Source organism: Anopheles bellator, chromosome X (assembly GCF_943735745.2).
Source record: "Anopheles bellator chromosome X, idAnoBellAS_SP24_06.2, whole genome shotgun sequence".
NCBI lineage: Eukaryota > Metazoa > Arthropoda > Insecta > Diptera > Culicidae > Anopheles > Anopheles bellator.
The window spans coordinates 10,717,006-10,740,629 of NC_071287.1; the positions used below are offsets into that span (position 1 = coordinate 10,717,006).

The 23,624-nt window shown below is 44.7% G+C and overlaps 4 protein-coding genes across 4 annotated transcripts in view; 1 reads left to right on the forward strand and 3 right to left on the reverse strand.

Moving 5' to 3' along the window:
• LOC131213735 (ice nucleation protein-like) overlaps positions 1-1,483 on the reverse strand; it is an 18,613-nt gene extending 17,130 nt beyond the window's left edge. The window contains exons 1-5 of the mRNA XM_058207849.1: positions 1,450-1,483; positions 1,132-1,349; positions 821-1,066; positions 595-753; positions 7-520 (exon numbers count right to left, since the gene is read on the reverse strand). Of these exons, the coding sequence (XP_058063832.1) occupies positions 7-520; positions 595-753; positions 821-1,066; positions 1,132-1,349; positions 1,450-1,483 (1,171 nt within the window). The remainder of the gene's footprint in view (positions 1-6; positions 521-594; positions 754-820; positions 1,067-1,131; positions 1,350-1,449) is intronic.
• A 15-nt stretch (positions 1,484-1,498) lies between these two features.
• LOC131213736 (uncharacterized) lies at positions 1,499-4,558 on the forward strand. The gene is given in 4 exon segments (XM_058207850.1): positions 1,499-1,507; positions 2,558-2,846; positions 2,969-3,015; positions 3,017-4,558. Coding segments are annotated over 4 exon segments (1,887 nt in total).
• Positions 4,559-6,916: 2,358 nt separating this feature from the next.
• On the reverse strand, positions 6,917-15,733 carry LOC131213882 (E3 ubiquitin-protein ligase Nedd-4-like). The gene is made up of 11 exons (XM_058208091.1): positions 15,695-15,733; positions 14,677-14,757; positions 14,307-14,588; positions 14,129-14,243; positions 13,932-14,071; positions 13,713-13,794; positions 11,136-11,706; positions 10,922-11,046; positions 10,547-10,845; positions 9,720-10,412; positions 6,917-9,658 (listed from the first exon to the last, which is right to left on the reverse strand). Exons 1-11 carry the CDS (start codon positions 15,703-15,705, stop codon positions 9,556-9,558), a joined length of 2,502 nt encoding a protein of 833 aa, XP_058064074.1. The 5' UTR covers positions 15,706-15,733; the 3' UTR covers positions 6,917-9,555.
• A 1,081-nt stretch (positions 15,734-16,814) lies between these two features.
• Positions 16,815-23,624, reverse strand: part of LOC131214058 (uncharacterized) — a 17,715-nt gene continuing 10,905 nt past the window's right edge. Inside the window, exons 3-6 of the mRNA XM_058208407.1 lie at positions 20,105-20,237; positions 19,799-19,952; positions 19,452-19,727; positions 16,815-19,366 (exon numbers count right to left, since the gene is read on the reverse strand). Coding sequence (XP_058064390.1) covers positions 17,847-19,366; positions 19,452-19,727; positions 19,799-19,952; positions 20,105-20,176 — 2,022 coding nt within the window. The 5' untranslated portion in view covers positions 20,177-20,237 and the 3' untranslated portion in view covers positions 16,815-17,846. The remainder of the gene's footprint in view (positions 19,367-19,451; positions 19,728-19,798; positions 19,953-20,104; positions 20,238-23,624) is intronic.

The window sequence follows — 23,624 nt, forward strand, 5'->3', positions numbered from 1 at the left end:
CTGTTGTAGTACCTCCTCCAGCTACGGTAGTACTTCCTCCTCCGGCTGCAGTAGTACTTCCACCTGCTGCGTTGGTAGTACTTCCACCACCGGCGGCGGTAGTTCCGCTTCCTCCTGATGATGTAGTTGCTGCTCTTACGGTAGAAGTAGACACATTAGTCTGGCTTGTTCCGCTAGCAGCCGTTGTTGTTGTTGTAGCCACAGTAGTAGTCGACCGAACAGGTGATGGGAAAGTCACAGGTACACCGCATTCGGCAGCAGTTGCTGGGGGATAACTATATCCATCTGGCGCAATAGGTGCTATCACGCTTGTCACATACCGAAGCAACTCTACATTACTACCGCCGGCCGTATTCAAAGAATAAAAAGCAAATCCCGCTAAGCCGAGGCTTACGGCAAAGTTCAACTTGGCGTCAACGGCACTAAACGAGTTGAAGGTATAGAATAGAGATTGGCCATAGGCAAAACTTTCTCCGACCGAGTTTGTAACCAAATTGTTGGTCGCTGAATAGGACAAAGCCTGAAACAAGATACGCAATACTGTAAGCAAGTGTGCTCTATCTGCTCGAGTTCGTATTTACATATATATATTACATTGCAATAAGTATCCTGAACAGCTGAACTGCAAGGCAAACCGAACGCTGCACCATTCGCTAGCGTAACTCCGATAAACTTAAGACTGTAGAGGGGAATGCCAAGGACTATTTTACCCGGACTGAACCCTTTTATGATCCAGCGGAACAGGTTGTAGTACTGAAATTGGTTTAAAAAAGCTACATTGACTTCAACCCTTGGCAACCGCACTACGAGGCCACCTTACGATAGTCTGTGCTTCCACATCAAACGGTGCAGCCATGCTGGCTAAAGGGCTTATCGGGCGCGTTAGATTCGTCAACGAGCCGTACATTTCCTCGTAAGTGGTGAGAACATTGAACGCCAGTTGCGGTAGCGTAGGGTTGAAGTAAACATCAGCAAACGTAGAATTCCATGGGAGAGCGGAACCTATCTGTAGGGATGCATTGGTAGCGGCCGTGTACAGCGTGGACATGAAGGTGGCATAGTCGGTCTGGAAAGGAGCATTAAGCAAAGCTATGGCAAAAGGATGTGCTAGCGGTTACCAACGATGCTTACAGATTGCTCGCTGGTTAGGTTCACCATGTTCACGTACAGCCCGGCGCAACTTGAATACGTTTTGGCAAAAGCGACAAGCGCTGTGACAAACTTGCTTCTAAGCGATGCGTTTGACAGCATACTAGCGGTGACTGTCTCGGTGCCGACGCCAGTCACACCGATGTAGAGCTGCACGTACGGGTATGCAATCTTTTTGCTGAAAAATGAGCTTAGACCACCTGCGAAGCGACAGCGTAACAAGCACTTAGACACAATACTCCGGAAATATCATCGCGCGAACTGCACTGCTGACGGTCTAAACGTGTTCTCGCATAATACTCACTGAGCACTGCCGTTTGATTGGTGCTGACATAGCCTACCGTACCAGATGCGGCAGGTTTGAGCCCACTGTAGATGGCCTGCGAGCACAGTCCAATCGATGTTTGCTTCGTATAATCAGCCACGTTCGCAAAACATACTCTTGATTCTGAAAAGGCGAAGCGTTTATTGGAGTCTTTTGTGTTGCTCGTCTGCACTGCAATGCACCAGCACTGGTTGGTGCCCACTCACGAGTTTTCGTTTTGGTTGATTGAACGAAGATAGCTAGGTATGAGAGGGGATCGAAACAGAAGAATAATTTTAGCCTGCCGTGGCATGGGATCAAAAACGACGGCAACTTTTGTTTCATGCCGACCACGATCGTCCTATCCCGGACGTAAAACCTACCACCGAGCAGCATTGCTACAGTCACCACCAGGAGTCGACGACCCCCAGTGCTTACAGTAGTCATTTTCGATATTCGCACTAGCTGTTTTAACTCCTAGAAAAACGGACTGGGCAGTGTTGATAAATTCGCACCAGGTTGTTCGTCACCAACTGATTGCCGACCGATCATTCCACCAGCGAAATTTTCCGAATGTGTGCGATGGAACCGAACGGAACCCTTTTTATTTGACAATTTTACCTGACCAGTGGCAGCAAACACGTTCTAAAGTAAAAAGAAGACCATTTCGAGCAACACATCGAGCTCGGTGTGTGAACCTTGCGAATACCAGTGTGAATATTGTTTAGACAGCTGACACGTATTATAGTATTTTGTGGCTAACAAACTGGTGCTAGAAAAAGGAATACTTAGTAACCTTGCTGTGGTCCACTGACGGAATGCCCTATTAAGCGGATATAAAAGAAAAAAACCTGCACAGAGCTCGACAGCCCAGGTCCCAGGTTTAGGCAGTTTGTTTTCACGACTTCCACTATGGTTGACCGGTTGTAGGAGCTCCTGCTCCTGCGTCCTCCAGTTTCAGACACTCTTTGCACAGCATGGGTCCAAAAAATATGGGCGATAAGCAAACAGATCCGGGGAGTTGCGAAATTTGCCATTGTCTAGACAGCTCAAGTACAGCGACAGCTCCCTCAATCACCTCTCTCATGATTTTCTTCCCGTCAGCTGCACCAGCTCGCTGTAGCTGACCAGGAGCAAGCAGAGGTACTGAAAGCGCTTAATCAGGGCGACGATGCCGCAGCGACGCGGGACAACGACTCGGACCAGGTAGCGCTGGAGTCGGTAGACCAGGACTTGCCGGGCTCCGCACAGGTACAGCTGTTCCCCAAGCATCTACCGCCGACATCCATAGGTCACACTCAAGGTGGTGCACCGGTGGGACCCAAGCATGGACCAGGCCTGCAGCACGGCGCTGTACTACACCACGGCCCCATCTCGCTCGGGCCGAGCAGAGGTAAGCTGGGCTGGGTACCGGATGGCAGCCGGACCGGACTGAAGTGCTATGAGACTTCCGGTTGCTCTAATGGCAAGTTTTGGATTGATAGTTCATTGCGCGTCCTTCTGCTTAACCCGAAGCATCCCTAGGTCACGGACAGCCGTTCGGCCCGCCACCCCCACCGCCGGCCCCCCCCGCTGCTCCCCGTCCCGCACGCCTACCATGGGCCTCCTCCGCCACCGCCACCACCGGGCCCGGCCCAACCGAAGGTACACAGCCTAGAGCTAACGCCGGATAAATTGTACGGGGCGCCGCTGGGCGGGAACGAGCTGTGGTCGTCGCCACTACAGGACATGCCGAAGATCGTGTCACTGGACGTGAAGTGCGAGAAGCAAGGCATGAAGGTATACGTGCAGTTCGACAAGCCGTTCTTCGGCATCATCTTCTCGAAGGGCCACTACAGCAACGTGAACTGTGTGCACCTTCCGGCCGGGCTTGGCAAAACGTCGGCCACCTTCGACATCGGCATCCACGAGTGCGGCACGGCTGGCAACACCGACAACGTGCTGTACAACGGCTACTCGGGCACGGACACGAACGCGGGCTCCTACTTCGAGAACATCATCGTGCTGCAGTACGACCCACAGGTCCAGGAGGTGTGGGACCAGGCGCGTAAGCTGCGCTGCACCTGGCACGACCAGTACGAGAAGTCCGTCACATTCCGACCATTCCCGGTCGACATGCTGGACGTGATCCGGGCGGACTTTGCCGGCGACAACGTCGGCTGCTGGATGCAGATTCAAGTCGGCAAGGGCCCGTGGGCATCCGAGGTGTCCGGACTGGTGAAGATCGGCCAAACGATGACGATGGTGCTCGCGATCAAGGATGACGATAGCAAATTCGACATGCTGGTGCGCAACTGCATGGCGCACGATGGTAAGCGTGCCCCGATCCAGTTGGTCGACCAGCGGGGCTGTGTGACACGTCCCAAGCTGATGTCACGCTTCACCAAGATCAAGAATTTCGGCGCGAGTGCCTCGGTGCTCTCGTACGCTCACTTCCAGGCCTTCAAGTTTCCGGACTCGATGGAGGTTCACTTCCAGTGCACGATTCAAATCTGCCGCTACCAGTGCCCGGAGCAGTGCACGGACCCAGGCGCGCTCGACGTGCATCACTTATCGGGAGGGCCGGAGCACCAGCATCCGCCGCCGCCGCCACCCCAGTCACTCGATGCGCACGTCTTCACATCGAATCGGAAGCGTGACGACCGCAGGATCCGACGTACTCGAGGGGCTCCAGTCACCGCTGCCGCCAGTGCCGCCGGTCCGCAGAAGGAAGACGTCGGCCTGAACCGCGTTATCCGCGTAGTGTCCCCCGGCGACCTAACCTTCCCCATCAGCACCCAGAACGACACCGACTCTACGATGATCTTTTCGGCACGCGACGAGGGCCTCATCTGCATGACCACACCGGGCTTCACGGTGACCATTGTCGTGCTGCTATCGATACTGCTTGCCTCCTGTGTTACATCCGCCTTCCTGTGCATGCGCCTGAAGCCGTTTTCGCTGGCGCTCTCCGCGGCCAGCAAGGAGCGCTCGGTTGCCTTAACCAACCCACACCTTACACCCGGCGGCACCACCGGCACCACCGTACTCTTCGCCGGCCCGAACTCGCTCACCAGCACCATGAAGTCGACGAAATCCTCCAAAACGCGCGTCCTTTACACCTGAGCTCGTGTCGGTGTCTGCGTGCGAGCGTGGCACCAGTAAAGGCCAGGTGATTACTAAGGATTCATCATTGCCCCTTTCTTCGCAGGCATCAAAGCAGTGCTCCAGGCCTGTGCCCCAGAGGGCCCCCCCACCCCCTGCACTCTTCGTTGGTAACCTTTCTTACGTTTTATGTTTGCCTTTCAATTCCTAACCCTCACCAACCCCACCCTTCTCACTTTCTCTGTCTACCTCTGTGCCTCTCTCTCTCTCTTTCTTTCTTTCTCTCTCTCTCTCTCTCTCTCTCTCTCTCTCTCTCTCTCTCTCTCTCTTTTCCCCATCGTTTCATCTCTGTCTCTTATTTTCTCTCACGGTTTTTTTTGCATCCTACTCACCATGTGACTAGAATTTTTCAGTTCGCGGGCAGTATTTAGTAATAGTACACATTCTTAAGAGGTTAGATTAAGAGTCGTTTGTTATTTTTGTTTGTTTTGGTTAGTGGGGGGTCAGTTTGCAAAGTGCAGCATGGCTCCCGCCACTGGGATGGTGGTTGACATACGCCACGGCATTGGCAATGGATTTGGGGTTCGCGAATGTGCAATGCAATGTGGTCCAATTATGAAAATGTCGTGATGGGCAATGTGGACGCTGACGGCAACAAGTTGTTCGTCTGGGGCTTTGGACGACGATTGAAGAAAACATAAGAGCACCAACGCATTCTCTCTGAGAAGCCGACTATGCGACACACTCGTTAGGCTAAGCATGGGACCAATGGACCCGTAGGAAATAGTGGGTGAAGCCACGCTTCTCCCGCCATGCTCAGCAGTATAGCTGCTGGGTTTGTTGAGTTTTAATGTTTTGTTCGTGCTCTAAGCCTTTTGGGTTTTATTTAATGTGTACTTTATATTATTTATTTATTTATTTTTATATTTATTTATATAATTATTTATGAATTTTACTGCATAACATTCATTAAGTATTTAACATATGACAGTACGTGTTCCGTTTTTGTTTCCATCGCAGTCTGCCAACAAGGTTGCAATATCGATTTAAAATAAACTGCCTCCCTCATACGCACAGGTTAGTTCACATACGCGATGCAACCCATTACACAATTGGCAAAAAAACAAATAAAAAAGCTATGAAAAGATTACTCAATTATCTTGATCACACGATACCCATTACATTTCAAAAATGTAATTACCTAGGTCACAACGCTTGCCACAGTGCTTTCAGCATTTTTGGAATCTTTCTCTGTTCACAAAATGAGCAATTTAACTTAAACGATAATGAAAGAAACACGGCGGATCAGTTACAGAATTAGCTGAAAAAAGGCAGTACCAGCCTGTTACGACCTGTAACCTTTTACGAGTCGTATAGAATACTGACGCGAATTCATCCTTCTCATAGTACACTTGAACGCTTGCCCATTTTCGCTTATCCATTGCGTCCTAGTTCCCTCAAATATAGCACTACGGAAGAAAAAGACCGACTAATCCACCAATGGCGCTACATACAGAATTTGCAATTTGCGAGGAAAACACAGGCTATCAACGGCTTTATCTTCATGAAGTTAGAACTCCATAATCAACAGTACCGACAGGTGTGAACTGTTCTGAGAGTAGCGACAGTGTCGTTCGCATTATTGCTTCAGATGAATTACAGTAGTTTAGCTATGTAAAATGTATCATATTACAAGCGTCCATAGAATGATTACACGAAAGTAAAAAAAATGAATGAAAAACAGTTATAAAATGAATGCTTATGTGTCTATGCACGTTCGTCCGGTGAATCCTTTGCCGAAAAACACTGCTGTATCAACTAGCCTGTCTACCCGTTCTAGCGATCTAGCTATATTGGGTTTACATTACTTTTACTTCAATAGGAGACAAATGTCGAAAATAAAAATGTTCATGAAATGAAACAAGCTCCCGTGCCCAAATGCCTCTTATTTAACTACCTCTTCTTCAAACGAAAGGCGCAGCACACGTACTCCCGTGTCATTGCCACTTACACAGTAAACAACACGGGCGGAATTTTGCCGCTGTGTATGCAACGCGAGAGGTGTTTAGTGCGAAAATAACAAGGTGGTGTTCTTAGTGGTACGACTTGCAAGAACTGTGTAAATAGCAGCACCAAGGAAACAGGTCGGAAAACGGTATGCAAGCTGTGCTTTATTTATTTGCTGCCCCATTTGGTGTTAGAATAACACGTTGCTTGCAACTGTAACGTGTAACATCACTCCAAAATTTGGCATAGCTTTCTTGCTAGTATTCTATCTATCAATATATCAGATTTAGTCATGTCAATTGCTTACTAGCATCGCTGCATGTACTACACTTAACTTGGTCATGGCGAAGGCAGTTATTATCGCAAGCAGTTATTTCCATTATTTAACTGATTCAGCAGCCCAGGACTTTATGTACGCAAGGTGCAGCGGTGCTAGTAAGCGACTAATTTTAAGATTTAGTAAATCTTCTCCACTCCACTCCTTCTTCAGCCGACTAAGGACCAACAGTAGGTGTAAATGTTGCGAGGTAAGATTGTTTGCAGGGATAGATTGTTTTTCTGCACGTTGGAGCCCGTGTTGGATGTGTGTTGGAAAGATGATGATAATATCATCATCATGTGGTTTATGTGTGTAGCGGTTTATGCGCGATTTGCTTTCTTTCCAATAGCTCTCCTAAACTCATACTTTACTACACATAGTCAAAATATCGCATCTTAGTTTAATAAACTTGTAACTTCAAACGTAGTTAACTTCACCGACCAACTTTCCCAATTGACATGGTTTCACAAAAAGTGCTTACGTTGTATAAATTAACTTGAATATGAATATGTAAACCATTGGATTTGCTTCAAATTTTCTCTTCGAATAATTTTCTTTTCTTCGAACAACTAAAATTGCATCGATTCAACATTAACTAACATCGGTTCAACATTAATCGAAGCCAGTTTCACCGAAGACACTTGGTCACAGTTTCTTCTGCAGATCAAATTACTTTGATACTTTCCCTTTCTCCGTAGATGTATACGAGGCTTCTAACGCCTTTTTTTCTACCAAGTTATAATTGCTTTTTTATCTCATATTACTCGTTAAGCGATAAAAACTATTTGTAAGTATGTTAAATGTGAAGAAGGATACTAAATGGTTGAACATGAGTGCTAGTACAGCTCGGCAAAGTGCTATTTATGTACACGCTAGTAGAATAAGTTAACAGCCAAGCTGCCACGAGAGCGCACCGTCCATCTCATATCCAAACCAAATACATTTGTTGTATCTACCAACTGTTGTGCTAACTTTAACTTTTCCACTCATGTCTTCTACACTGTAACGTGTACAGCATTTCAAACTAATTAGTCGTTCAGCCGCTTCGTGATAGTAAACAAGTATAACAAGTATATGGAGCCGCTACCTGTTTTACTACCTGTAAACGACAGCTTTAGAATTTCATATTTATGTTCTAACTAACAATAGAGTTCTAATATTTTTTTAATAGCAACATTTGTAACAGCTTGCTTTGTCTTTGTATAGGGTGTTCCATTAAGACTTAGAGATTGAAATGTCAAATAACTTCGCAATTTTTTCGTTGATATTGATAAATCAGTCCAATTCTAAAACGTCAATGTATGTTATTTTAATCATGGATCAATTTACGGTAAAACAACGGACTGAAATTGAAGCGCTGTACATTGGAAATAATCATTCTATTTGGACCACTGTGAAAACTGTGCGTGCTTATTGTTGCGCAATTTCTTCGAACTTCTTTCTGTGGGGCTATTTGAAGAGTAAGGCAGCTGAAGGTGAAGACTGTGAAGAGGTGCTGCTATTACGACCGAAATGTTGTCAAAAACAATGAAAAATGCCCAAAAAAAAGAATCGCTTTTTGTGTGTCTAATGGAGGCGGTCATTTCATCGATATTGTATTTTGAGTGAATTGTCAATAAACCGCATTCTATACCCTAAATAAATCTTGTTCATTTGTTAAAATCGACTAACAAATGGCGGAGTTATATAACATTTCAATCTCTAAGTCTTAATGGAACACCCTGTGTAAATGCTTATAGTACTTGGAAATAGCTTTACGCTCTCGTGTGGGTTCAAATGGACGTATTGCCACCAAAGAGATATATAACTGCAAAGCCTAGAGGAAAAGAGAAGGAGTATGGACACCGCGAATGTCAAACAAACGCGTAAAGGTACTATAGTTTGGCATCGTAAAATCTTGCCATCTTGTCACATCAAGAGGTATCAGTGCCCTCCTTGATAGAGTGGTCGGTAACGCTCGTCGATGTCACGCAGCTGGTCTGGGTTCGATTCCCGAGACCGGCGTAACAGGTACGTTGATGCCAACAAGCCCACCAGTGAAACACAACGTTTCAGAAAGCAAAAGAGATTAAGATTGTCTCTGTTGCAGGTGAAAACTGCTCGACGGATGCAATTACCGGATAAGAAGAAGACATCAAGAACAATTGAAAATAATCCTAGAAATCTTAGCCATTTTAAATAAAGAACAGAACAAAGCAAGAATTTTATGATTCCATTAATTGCGTGGGTTTTGGTAAACACCTTAAGCACGTTGCTGTTTCGGAGATCGGAGAAAAATAAGCGATTTGATATTATAGTACAACAATATATAAACAAATGATGCTTTTAAACATTTTTCTACTATTCAGAGTTGCTTTTGGCAGCTGGTATTGAATATCACGCTGTTTATCCTGCATACAGAGTCTAAATAGCATTTCTTGCAGTTTATCTTGCATCCGAACTCTAATGGCACTGCTCTCGCGTTTCCACTAGACTTACCCATTCCGTCACTGATTGTCATAATCTGCTGCAGTTCAAACAGCGTAAAGCAGGCTTTCTCGTACAGTTAATTTATCGTAAACAAGATGCTCCTTTCTCTGTGAAATGCGCCATTACCAATGACATGGCATCTAGAACACGTAATTAGGTCGAGGAAAGTGCTACGATTTTTGGACGATTACGAGAGCTGCGATTATGTTGCTCAACGCGTTGCTTAGTCAACGCCAGCAAACCCTTGGCTGCCCTCCACGGCCTTCACAAGACGGTCTTTTAGTTGCAGATAGCTCTCGTATGCCGGCAAATCTAACCTGTTAAAGCTACGCAGAAATCTAAGTTAGCATACTAAGCTATCAGTCGATGATACACGCTATGGCTTACCATGTATGTGCTCTGGGATAGTTCTCCGGGGTACCCCATTTTTCGATAGTAAACATCTGTGGTCCATTGGAACCGTACAACTCCTTAAATCCATTCATTGGTACGCGCGACGTGCCGGTGACAAACTGCAACAAACGGGCGCGCATTTCACTCGAAAACGAAAGCACAGCGCGCCAAAACCACTGAACAATTACGTGATTCGGGTAGTAATCGCCCTTGTAAAGCGTATTTCGTTTCCAGTCCTTCACATCGATACTCTGAATGCCACACATGAGCAGTTCTAACTCATTCTCATCGAAAATCTTCAATAGATTGAGCGGTACTAGCGACCCAAAGCCATCCAAAAACGCATGCATCTGGTCTTGGACGCGTGAGACAAAGCGCCACTGTATTACCAGCCGAATATACTCATCCTTATTTTCGTTCGACACTTCAATGTCGGCACCGTTCGGTTTGAGCTCGTGCTGACTCGTGTATCCAAATGTTTCCTCATCCACACAGAACGTGAGTGTTAGTTCGCTTGGATCGTTCTCTTTGATCCACAGCAGAGAATTGTAATACTCCATGTCGACCGCCTCCATATCCCTTAGTTCGATCGTTTTTTGCAGCATCATCTTGTAGAAAGGCCTTATGAAGAATGCATCCAACAGTTTACCGTGGTACACGGCCATTCCCGCGACTCGACCAATAAATCTAAAAACGAAATCGTAGCACGAGTTTCACAAATGAAATAGGTGTGATTTATGGCATTGGGGAAAATGGAGCTATGAAGCAACTATCAGTAATATGGTTAGCTAGAGTCTAATAGATTTGTTTGATCAACCCACCTAAAGTAATGCAGATGATCCTCGTTACAAAGCCCGCTGAAAGGATTTATTTGCAGCGTATAGTTATCCATCGCTGAGTACTCGAACAGACCATAGTAAGGGTTGAACATTTCCTTAGACAGGAGATAGAACCATTCGCGAGCCAATCCACCATAATCCAGGCCCGCCTCCCCTTCGAATTCTATCCATAGCTTCGTTTTAAGCAGATCGACCTTGGTGATTGAATTAATAATCCTGTACGAATCTTCGAGGATAGACGCTCGCCGTACCTTGATCTCTATTTTATTCGGTATATTTTGCTGCGAAATATTTATTTGAATGAATGTTAAGGATAGGAATTGCTTAATCATACGATTGCACATCATCCACACCTACCGGCTTTCGTAATTGTGTTTTTAGATATTCGTACTTTCGCTTGTAGTCTCTGGAGTACGGTACAGCTTGACCCGCTATGTTCGGTATCGATAATCGCGGATCTTCCCAATGTGTAGTTCGCGTATCTATGTTAGACCACATTAGGCAATGAAAGTAAGAAAAAAAAGGAAATAAGCTGAGTAAAAAAACAATTTACGCTAAGGCTTTTACGCACTGTGATCGATGAAAAAGATACGCCCATCTGTATGTATGCGTTCTTCCCAGCCTTCGGGAAGTGGAGCGAGCCCATCTTCCGGTTTCTGCCCACTCCTCGAAGAGCCGTAAGTACTACTGGTCGGCATCGGACTTGCACACCCCGTTCGAGGATCGACCCATGAAGTCTTGCGTTCGTTGTGGTCAATAAAAAAGACTCTCCCATTCGGGGCGAGCTGCATCGACCAGCCTGCGGGTAACATCACAGGACCACCGGCCGGGCTGCTGCTAGATGAATCGTTATCATTGGAGGTCGAAGAACGTGTTGATGATATATCGTCGCTCAGCTCATTGTTGTTGGTTGTGGAAGGGATGTTGATATTATTAGTGTTGTTGTTATAACTACTGGATGGAGGTTCTGTGTTGCGACCAACTCCATCCACTTCATCTTCCGATCCTGCTCCACCGTCACCGCGTACTTGCTGTTGTATTCGTAGACTGCTAGCACTTCCCATCGATGACCGGCTTGATGAACAACGGTCAGCCTCCGATGATTGATGTACCATCCCACATTGTGTGCCGTTTTCCCCGTCCTACAAATGAGTCGAATAAGAGATAATAATCGTTCGTAAATAACACATTCCATCCAAAACGCCATCCAACCAACAGCCCATACCATCAAGATATATTATACGATCACAGAAATGAGAGAATGAGAACTGTGAATACTATTTGTTCTAAGCAAATGAATTTTGAGATCATTGCTTCGAAATAAAATGACTACACACACGCGAGCTAGCAAAAACTTTCTTCCTTCTAAGTCACAACTAGTCCATTTCCCCTGCAGTACATACACAAGCCAACACAGCACATAACTATTTCAATGCTAATGGATACCGGAACATTATACCGTAAATCCAGAAAGCAGTCTTCCCCATTCCACACAAACAATGAACACGACTCGCACCCGCGACAGACACCTTGTCGACATGAAGAAATGCAAGTATCAACGCTAAGTGTTACCTCCACGAGATTGAGCAGGTTCTCGTCCTGTACTGAACATCGGAGTGCTACGGGAAATATGCGCACCGAAGAGCTGGTCGCACCAACACTAGTAGTTTTACGGAAACGACTAGTATCCACACCATTCATTGAAGATATTACACAAAATTTAGCATTTGAACGAGGGTGATATCAAGAACGATGACAAGAGCATGCGTAAAAAATAGAGGGAATGAGAGAAATAGAAAGATATATAGAGGACGGGGCATCAAAGTAGCCAGTATCGAAAAAGAAATGACCTTCGTGGATATTTTCTGCTGCTAGAAGGGCGAAAGAGGAGGAATATAAACAGGAGTAAAGCGATCACACAAACCTACTGCAGTCCGTTAATTCACCGTTTGGATTAGAGACAGGTCGACTACAGCGCACCAGCGCAGCAGGTAGTAGCGGTTGTGTACGCAGCTGCTGCGTGAGCGGATTTACCGATTTTGGCCGCACAATGACCAGCTCTTCACTAACTTCATCGAAGGTCCTTACACGGCTCGATGAGCGCTCTGCTTCTGCCTCAGCCATGAAACTGACGGTCGAAGATGCAATGGAATCGCTGTCTCTATCAACTGTTGGAAGCCCAACGGAGTTTGCGCTAGCGTTGAGGGTCTTATTGGGTATTCAAAGCGAAATGAAAAAAGGAAAAATTGGTTACATGTAAGCAATATAAAAACAATACCCCTACACTCGAATTCTAACTGAACTTAGTTAGAGACAAAAAGAGATAAATTTGGGTAGTGCAATGCATACAAATGACACAAATCACCTCCGCGACCGAAGTACATCTAATACGAACAGTCCAAGCTGTCATACTCTGCAAAACTAAGACAGGCTAATCGAAATAGAAAAAAAACACTCTTCAAGCTCTAAAACATAAAATGCGTTCTGGGTTAACCTCTTCAACATCGTAATGTAGATGGTATGGCGCCTCACTGTGAACCAATGCATCCACGCCAATCTCATCATTTTCACCTATCGCTGATATGTTGGTTGTCTGGAACGGTACCTCTACGGCGAATGTGGTACCGAAAGGAGTAGCAGCATTGTCCATATTATTGAGCACCGAACCACCACTAGATGGATACAGTATCAGCCGATCCATGGTAGAAGCTATTTCACCCACGGTAGTGCTAGCTCTATCTGCGTCGTCGTTCATGTTGCTTATCGATTCATTGTCGATGCTAATGACATCCGTGCCCTTAGAGAATTATTTCAAAATTGGTAAATGTACTAGGGACATTCGGCTCCCCTCCCTCCAGAACTGAAGCAAAACCAATCAAATACACTTATGACCTATTTATGGAAATTTCAAATCGACAGATAATAAATTGCAGTAATTCATAGGCAAATAACCGTGATCATGTTCTTGACGTTGCTATTTCCCTTTCTTATTTGAATTTATTAATTATTCGTAATTAATTAATTCGCCTCTCAAGAAAATTATCAACCAAAACTCAAGGCAAAGAACCCTGCAAAGCTCTAGAAAGATCTCATTAAACATACAATTTCATCCCCGGCTAAGCACACATTTTTTTTAATGGCAACATACCGATGTACTATCATCTGCGCTGATGTGTACCCGTCTCTGAAACGCAGCATCCAAATCGTTTTCTGCAGTCACTTCAGATGTCCTGTAAGAAGTGCAAAAGAAAGGTCCAAGAAATCAGAACATGCGCTGATGTTTGCGCAACAAAAGTCTACGATAATTGTAAATGAGATGAACGACACCATTTTACAGTCCAGTACAAGGCTATAAACATATGCTTACCACGTTGTAGGTCGCTCCCATCGTGTCGACCGGGCAAAGTGGTTTACGTAATAAGTACGACCGTTAGCATCCTGTCGTTCCTCCCAGCCTTCTGGCAGGATTTCGGAAGTATTGTTACAGGTTGTATTTGAACAATCAAGCTTAAACAGGTAAGAACATTAAAACTTTATAAGACTGCTTTGATTGGAAGCTCTTACCGTATCCTCCAGCTGGGTAGATTCTGGCAATTGCCAATCGGCCTCATTACAGGAGTTTTGATCCTGTATGTACGCATGGTAAAGGTCCAAAAATCCTCGTACTTTGGAACGTGCGCTAAAATTCAATAAAAACCAAACCAGGTAAAACGTAAGAAGGCCATAGCATTCGCTAACTAACCTTCGTGGCCGTAACGGATATCTTTTTGATGGTAGCTCAACGCCTTCTTGCTCTTTGGGCAGTTGCCCAAGCGTAAGTTCTACCATACCCAGAAAATCATCTCGTGTAAGGCGATTTTCGTCGAACACCTGAAACACCAGTTTATGCTCGTGGGGCTTAACCCGAAATATAAACTCTTCGTTCCATTGTGGGTGAAGGGTTTTCTTCTTAGTTTTCGTCAGCACTGAATCTATGTTTTCATCGCCTTCTATGGTATTAAGATCAATTCGAACATATGGATCACTGCAAAACAAAGCATCAAACATTTTAAAATATTTCCTAAACCCCCATTTTCGGTAGCAGCTACATTTAAAGGTATATAATATACTACCTTGCTCCGAATATGTCCTTTTTCGCTAGTTGGGTTCCAGCTATCACTTTAATCCGCAGCCGTGCACAAGATGTGTCGTTGCTCTAAAAATAAAAGAAATTTTAAGAAAGAGAATCAAACATACATTAAAGATATTTTTTGTTTTTTTTTTCTTTCAACTGTTCTGGCTATAAATGTACTGGTTACGGTAAATTAGTACGCATGCATTTGAATGTTTTCTAGCTTAATTCATTATACCACCAAAATTATTTTTTATTACACACTGATATTCGAACACTGATAGTGATAAGTGATAACATTTAAGTTGCTACTTAATACGGCTCTGCCCGTATTCTAATAATAATAAATAAAAAAGTTTTTTTCTCCTAATCATAATTTCAACGCTAGCAATGTCCGGACATGCCGGGTAAGAACCTAAACTCGTTGTTTCAGATAGGATTTCATATAACGATCCTAATGTAAAGCTTCAAATATCGCGCAGATGCACCCTGTACGGTGTTGTTGGGTTCGCAACAAAAAAATCATTCCGTCATCCAACTTGAGGAGAAGCTTCCAACGAGACCATACAGGAGTTCGTTCCTGGTAGCACACCCGTTAAAAAGTTCCAACGCTAAAAATTTCAACTTGCTTTGAAGCGAAGAACGTGAATCAAACAAAAAAAGGGGAAAAGACAGGAGACAACGTTCGATGAGCGAACGGCTTGCACGATGATAACGAGGCAGCGCAAAACGTGTGGTATTTACCGCATAAATGTCAGACGCTGTGGTCGATCGATTTTTGTACAAACGAAGTTATTATTCACTAATCCTGCTGTGGCAGTGTGTTAGTTTGGAGGTGCATGCATGAATCACCGTGAAGCTATTACGAATGCGTCGAACATAAAAAAGCATCGTGCTCTTGTTAATGCTCCGGATCAACACATATCGAAGCATCGTAAAATAAGCCGATACCATGAGAATGGGTCAACAACTGGTTCGTGATCTAATCATAATTGTTGCAGCTATGGCATGTAACTTACATACTGTCCATCCGATGCGGGCAGATAGCCGTAGTCTTCGAAGTTGGCCATTGCTAGAAGATGACGCTTGGTGGTCCAAGCGCGGAAGGAATTGATTTCTGTTTAACGCGCGTTGACACCTACTACGGTCTGGTTGATAACCCAATTGATTGTTGCTCGCGCCCCGATATCAGCGATCGGCATATACCAATTCCACTTTCTGGGATGGTCCTGGCAAATTCCTTCGGTTTAAATAATTCTACTGCACTGTATGAGCTCTACCAACAACTACTTCTACAAGGCTAGCTAAAATAAAACAATGACTAAGTCAGATGCGTTTGTCGGCAAGTGCACAACACTTCCAAAACACTCAAAACCCCAATGTCCACTGAAACACTGAAATAGGTAACAGCCATCGAGACACTAAGCCGTAGCACCGATCGGCTTGAAAAACAACTTCTAATCTAATAAACACAGGTGTCACACGCACACTGCATTGCGCTTTTTGACACTTTCAGCTGGAGTTGTTTTCTTTTATTCGTGAGCAACTACAGGGTGACGCTTAAAACTGCGGGAAAATATAGAATTATTATGGTGCTAACCAAAACATTTGTTTATAACCATTTGCGATTTGAATCAATACGGTCCCGTCCGTTTTCCTAAGTTTAAAAAAAACCTCTCGCAATTTCGTTCAAAATTATTTGTAGCATGTCCTTATTTGAAATTTGACTTTTGCATGCTATCATCACAATAGTTGTGCTGCATTGGATGCATGCATGTGTTTCATTTAATATAATTTTGTTTTTTTTAAATATAAATGCTTTGGTTTCCCGATTTTTTATATTAATTCGACGTTTTTTCGCCGGTCGCCACCGAACGACCTCGTCTGCTCGCCGGGCCGAGCGAGGCGTGCGCCGAGCCAGGTTGCCTCGACCAACCGCAGCAGCAAGTAGCGTCAACACTGCCTGTTGTGTCGTGTCTTCCGTTGCTTTCGATGCGCGGAATCCTTGACTACAGGTTGGACTTGCGGTCTGCCCTCTGTCCTACTTGTAACATGCATGTTACAAGTAGGAGTATTTTATGAATAATAGTACAAAAATCACATGTAATAAATAACAATGCTTTTTATTTGTTCCACCAGTCGACATTCGTAACGCTCGTCAATAAGTTAATTTCAATATACATGCTGCTCGAATTAAGCCAATAATTACACACACATTACACAAAAGAGTACCAACAGGCGGAGTGAGTAATTTTAAATAAATAAATAATTTTCTACGCAACCTGAAACGATACTATCTTGCGCATTGCTCTGTTTTCCATCCCCGATAACTTACACTTAAATTATTGCTTCTGTACTGTTCTGGAGACCCTGCAGTGGATCTTGGACTAAAGCAATTGTGTTACAGTTTTACCAAATGGACTTCAGTCTAATAACGTGTCACAACTAAATACTTGTAGACTGTTTCGATACGATGCTCATCGGCTAACTTTGGGTGTGGCGCTTCCACCACGCTTTACTGGTAAACCTTTAGTGTTCATCCAAACCACTCTATATATCTCGGGCCAGTAACCGTTTGCTTTCTAATCGATTAGGTTAAATAAATATACTCTAAAACGGAGTTTAGTTTAATCTTTGCTAGTTTCACAAACCCGGTACGCTTGGTCTGCCTGCAAGCAGTACCTCAGATACATATAATGAAACGTATAGGTTGAACAAGTAAATCAAATCTAAGATACAAGTTCGTGATTCTAAGTAACGACGATCATTGCAATAATATAGATTGCAGCCGAGGTGAACAATGATCCCGGGAATCAGACCTACCCATTTAGTTCTACTACCACCCTAACTAATAACAAATCCATTGCCAATTGCCTATTGCCTATGTTTTCTTTGCTTCTATCTTGGTTTGCATTTCCTTCAATAGTCAATTAATTGATAAACATATATTGCAATAAACCCGAGAAAAGGAAGAACTTAATAGATAAAAGTTGATGACATTATTTGACATTGAGTTAACGAAAAACACAAACAGTATACAATTACCATCGGGAAACCGGGAGTGGGGCAATGAAATGTTTAGAATGAATGAAATGCTTAAGATTGTCGAAGAGAGGCTGAATGAAATTATTACGACTAATTATGGAGAATTTATGTGCGCAACAGATGATCTCACTGGTTACTGGCACTAAGATCCATTGGGCGCACGCCGGCGCCTCTCACTGCGGCAGCATTGTGCCTAGAACGGAATAGGCGCAATGTCATCCAAGTGGCTATGGAGTTCATCGGGGCATTCTGAGCTTGCGATCGATTTGCTATGATATCCTTCTGTAGCTGATATCTGTACAGTAGAGAGCCAGCGACAAGTGTCGAAATAATGGTTGCCGAAATGACCAATATGAAAAGAATACTGAACCCTGGGACAGGCATACAAATGCCGTATACAACTTCCTCGGTAATTTTTCCCTGGAAAACAGTAACCGCTTCCTGTTTACTGTCGGGTTTGAAGGCTAGGTCTGCCTCTGAAATAACTTCATAGATACCGCTGACCCCAATGTCCGCCGCACGAACCTTGCGGTCTGTCACATACACCGAACGTCGTTGTCGCATACGGAAACCTGCTTGGTTGTAGCTCTCGTTCTGCACATCCCTGGTATCCAGGTTCAGTGCTCGTGGCCCAGCCACCGCAGGCATTCCCATTCGCTTTTCGGCATCCATCTGACGAGGCCCGTGCGGGAACTTATCATCGTCCATCGGAGTACCGGGGCCAGGAACACCTTTCTGGGGTATTTGTTGAAGTGGTTGATGTGGCGGTGGTGGATACTTTCCGGTTGCTCCTCCGGTACCCAGAATTCCCTTCATGCTTTGCATGCTCGGTCCTCCCAGCATTCCCGGCATGCCAAGCACTCCCGGATGGCCGGGTTCTCTGGGACCTGGACCGCCAGTTCCTCCCTGGTGAATGGGAAGCGATTGTTTCTTCATGATGTCTGCTGACAGTGTAGAATGGTCGTTCAAAAATAGCGTTTCAAGGCCGTCGATCGGCTCGCGATTGTGATGGTGGTACTGGTGATAGTTGTCCTTCTTTCGGTCCCCCTGGTTCGGTAACGGTTTCTTGTACTGGCTGAAGTGTTTTTCGCTGTGTATGATATCGTCGTAGTACACTTCCTGCCCATTCATACCGGAATCGATTTCCTCGTCCGAGTCTTCCAGTACGTTGTTCGTGTTCTGGCTAATCAACGTGTCCTTGCGCTCGAGTAGATCATGCTTCAAGCTACCCGGGGTACCCGGGGTACCAACACCAACGGCACCACTGTGCTGACAATGGTCCAGACAACCGTGCCGGCAGATCTCCACTTTGCACTTGATATGAACACTCAACGCATCTGGGAATTTGAACGCATGGAAGAAGGCGTACGTGATCACGGAAGCCTTGTCGTCAGGAGCTCGGGCCTTCAGGAAGCGGGAAATCATTTTCGGACGCAGCACGCACCCATACTCATCCGATAGTTTGATTACATGACCGGCACCATCAGATGCTACACATGACTTTACACGCATATCAAACTCTCCACGAAAATCGTTGATCGCCACGACCAGGGTCATGGTGGAGCCAAGAGGTACGATCCCACTAACAGCCGGTGCCCAAGGCCCTTTGCCCTGCTGTATTTCCATCCAACAATCAACGTTGTCTCCTACATTAAAACAATATTTTGAAAACAACAGACACATGAAACTTGGTTATTCAACTAGTTGTGAATGAATTGAGGTGAAGCTTACCGCGAAAGTCTAGTTGAATCACGTCCAGATCAGCAATAACCATCGGGGGCTTAGAGGCAGTTTTTTCGTAATCATTAAACCATTCGCAGCGCAATCGCTTCGCCTCATCCCACACTTCGAGTAGGTCTTTATCATACTGAACCACCACAGTGTTTTCGTAGAACTGGCCGTTCAAATCCGGTTTCGTGCCGCAGCGTGAGTAAGAAATTCTGAATGTGAAAAATGTCTTCCCAGTGGAAGGAGGTACGTAAATACACCGCGGATCGCTGTGTTGTCCTACACAACAAAAATTAAAACAGTTTTATTAATAATTTATATAACATTCCCCAAAGGCACTGCGTACGAACCTTTGGAGCTTACGATGCCTTCGAATGGTGCTGAAAACGAAAGGTGTACATCCATGTGATCTTTACCGCACATCACTTCCAATGCAGTTATTGAGGGCATTCCATCTGGCCGCTCAACAGGCCATATTTCATTGGTTGGTACAGCCATTCGAATCTAAAAACAACAACAATGTTTCGCTAAGTATATAATTAAACATAACACTAAATACTAAATGTTAATGAGGGTGTCCTCATTAACCGTATACTTCTTTTATGATTTTAACAGATTAACTATATACTTTATTGCAGTATGATAGTTTTACTTACCATTTGACACAGAGCAATGAGCACTATCCGTTGATGCCACCGTTGGCTGGAGTATTTTGCGTAGTCCCACATGACAAATGTCGACTCTACTTAGCGTTCAAATATTTAAAATATCTACGGCACAACAAAGGACCTGAGTATAAAAATACATAGAAAGAGGAAAAATCAGAACGGAGCAGTAAACCCAGAATCCCAGCTCGCAATCGGGATATGACACATTGATCGATATTAATGAATCTCGAAGAGCGTCTCGAAACGAGCTGATGTCCACGTATACCACCCGTTTTTTTAAACATTTGTGCTCGCATTTTGCAGTTGATCAATGTGCCGAAAGCAGTAATGGGAAGCTATAATCTATCAACACGCACTGAGATTTTAAATTTGGTTTGAAATTTCTTCGGAACCCCCCGGTACTTTGGAAAGAGTTCACCGTGTTCGGAGCTTTATTTCTAGTACGAAGCGTAGCATTGGAGAGAGAAAAACGCACACAGAGTACCGCACACCGTTCACTACATTCGACAAACCGGCCATACCGCAGCGAAAATGAGGGCACTATGGAGATAAAGAAAGTATTCCTCGAGTTTTCCCTCAGACATCGTCCAACCGCGCACCGCGGCCAGAACAGGAATGCGTGGCAAGCGCGATGCTAAAACTTCCGTTCGAAGGAAGCTGCTGGACTTCTTTTTACTTTTTGTAAGTTAGTGAACGACAATCAGATTCACTGCAGGTTGGTTTACTGCACTAAACTCCGGTGTGAGTTCGGGTAACTCGAAGAAGCTCATCAGGAACATTCAAAAGCGACCTATCTGTTACGAAGACCACTGCTGGAACGTGCAAAAAAGTGTAGAGCAACACATAAACGAGCATGGAGCATAAAGTGGACAGCATCGCTTGCTAATGAAGCAGCTGTTTACACATCATCGAAACGCAAAACGAGCCCATTGGGACTGGATACTACACGAACAGCTACTACTGGGATGACATGTACTGGACAAAACTCGTTAAGTAGAATAGTGACTTTTTGTAAGTGTGTCGAGTGTGAAAATAAAAGTGTCCCACCGATGTTTGTTTCATAAGTTCAATTTGTTGCAACGGTCGTTAATAGAACAACCAAACAAATTTCATTCGCCATGCCTATCACTTCACCATCCTTGGTTCAAGTCTTTTCTGCAAAGTGTCCTTTGACACCGTTAAGAACCTCGTCCATTAGGGATGTTGCTTGACGATGGGCGACACTCCAAAAGAAATCGAAAGCGTTAGTTCCCGGTTCAGAGGGTGCAGTGTTGAAACTCGTAGTTCATCATCACATCCACCACCAGCAGGTGACCTACCTGTGGAGGTTCGTGGTCGCATTTTACAGGTGCCGTAACTTCGCCTCTCTGCTTGCCAACTATGAACTCGACAGGAAGAAAACCTAGATAAATTACACCGGACTGCTCTGGATTGGTCTCTCTAATCGGTAAAACGAAGAAACCGCGCCAATCACCGGTGGATCCATAATCGGTGAAAGCAAACACCGTTTTGTTTGATTTCACAAATGGGCAAGTTTCTTGTCAGACGTGTGCGTTTGTCACTAACACAAGGAAAACTATCGATGGGTTAATGTACTAGCCAACCACGAACTAGAAGTTTCACAGTTTCTCAAAAATTGAATCGTCACAATATCTTAATGCTCTCATCTAACTAAGGCAAGGTAGCGCCAGTGCGATCCATTCCACTGTGCATCATTTAAAATATCTGAAAATTAGTTAGTAACTATCGATTTCATTGTTCCTAACTTGGCCGACTTGCGGTATGCAATTGAGGCACGTATCTCTGTTTTGTTGGTAATATTTTCCACACTATCGGTTATATTGTCGCGGTGCAGTCCAGCTCTTTTCAAAGAGAAATCATGCAATTAGGGACGAAACAAAAGAAAGCCACTGCCACTGGAGCTCTTGGGTTTGCAGCAGTAGCAGCAGCAGCAGCAACACAGCATGATGATCATTCGGCCAGCAAAACTGGGTTACACCCGCATCGTTAGGCCTCGTCGTGTGGCAGCAAAGCGGAATAAAAAATATCCCCCACATCTATTCCTTTTCCGAAATTCGTAAAGTTAAGGGCGCGACGTACCCTGAACGGATCCGCAATTACCACCGACGCTACCAAAGAAGCTTTTGTTGGTGGGTCGGTCGGTCGCACATTAGGCCGAGCGATATGAATTAATTAATTTGGCGACCAACCAGACAGGATCTAATATGGCAGTAGTTCGGGCCTCGTTTTGGGCCATCCAGCATTAAAACACGGAGCACACGGAATCACCAATTTGAGGTGTCTTCATAGTTGCCATTCAGGTTGCAGTACGATAACGGCGGCCCAGTGGCGTTTAAATTACGCTGAAAACACACAATTCATAACTGTGTGCGTAGACAGTACAACGCGACGCCGAGATTGAAAACGAGAAAGTGTAAGTTATAGGAAAAAGATAAGGTCAGTATAGATGATACGGCGTATACGGCAGAAAGTTAAAGAAAGAGCAACCAACCAACCAACCAACGTTGAACATACAAAATCACCAACGTTGAACATACATACACCAACCAACCAACGTTGAAAATACCAACGTTGAACATACAAAATCAAAAACAGTAAAAAGTTGAAATAGCATTTTACTGAACAGAATTGTTGTAGCGTATACGTTACCAGGAAAAAAGCAACGCGAAGAAAAGAGAAAAAAGCATGAATAGGTTGGTTATTGATAGGAAGAAGTGAAGGCAAGCGAAAACGAACTCACGAACAACAATAAAAAGTTCCAGAATGAAAAGAAGGAAGAGAGAAAAGAGAAAAATGAGAGAAAACGAGAAAAAGAGAAAGAAGGAGAGAAAGAGAGAGAGAGAGAGAGAGAGAGAGAGAGAGAGAGAGAGAGAGAGAGAGAGAGCGAAAGAGGTTCCAAGGCAGAAAGTCATGATGGACGTAGGAAGGAGGGAGATCATCACCCCCCCGAAAAGAAACAAAAAAGGGAGCTGGAAAGAGTAAGATAAACCAAGATAAAATGAGAGCAGGTCGAGAAAACGAGGAAAAAAATGAGTTTCACCAACCCCATTTCACCGGTTTATGGTCACTGATCGGTTATCACTAACAACCGCAGCAACATCAGCAAGCAAAGTCCCAGTGTCTGTGCGTACCGCTGCGCCACCTGTCCAGGTTTTGCCATCTCTGTCTTTCGCATTTTCTCTTTCTACCCCGCGTTTTTTCTCTCTCGCTCTCGTAAACGTAATCGATAATGTACCCATGACACATGTGTCCTCCATATCACAAGGAAAGCCCCATTTAGCGTTTTGTATACGCTCCCGGCGTCAAACCATTGTAGTATGGTTAAGATCGTGCTTCATTGCATTCAAGTGCAAAAGGTGAAATCAAATCATGGAGAACCACGGCTGGCACACCTCTGTGCCATTGTGGTACACTTTTTCATACATGGCACCTGTCGCTGGCCGTACGACGGAGCAGGTCGCTGGCCGTACGACGGAGCAGGTCGCTG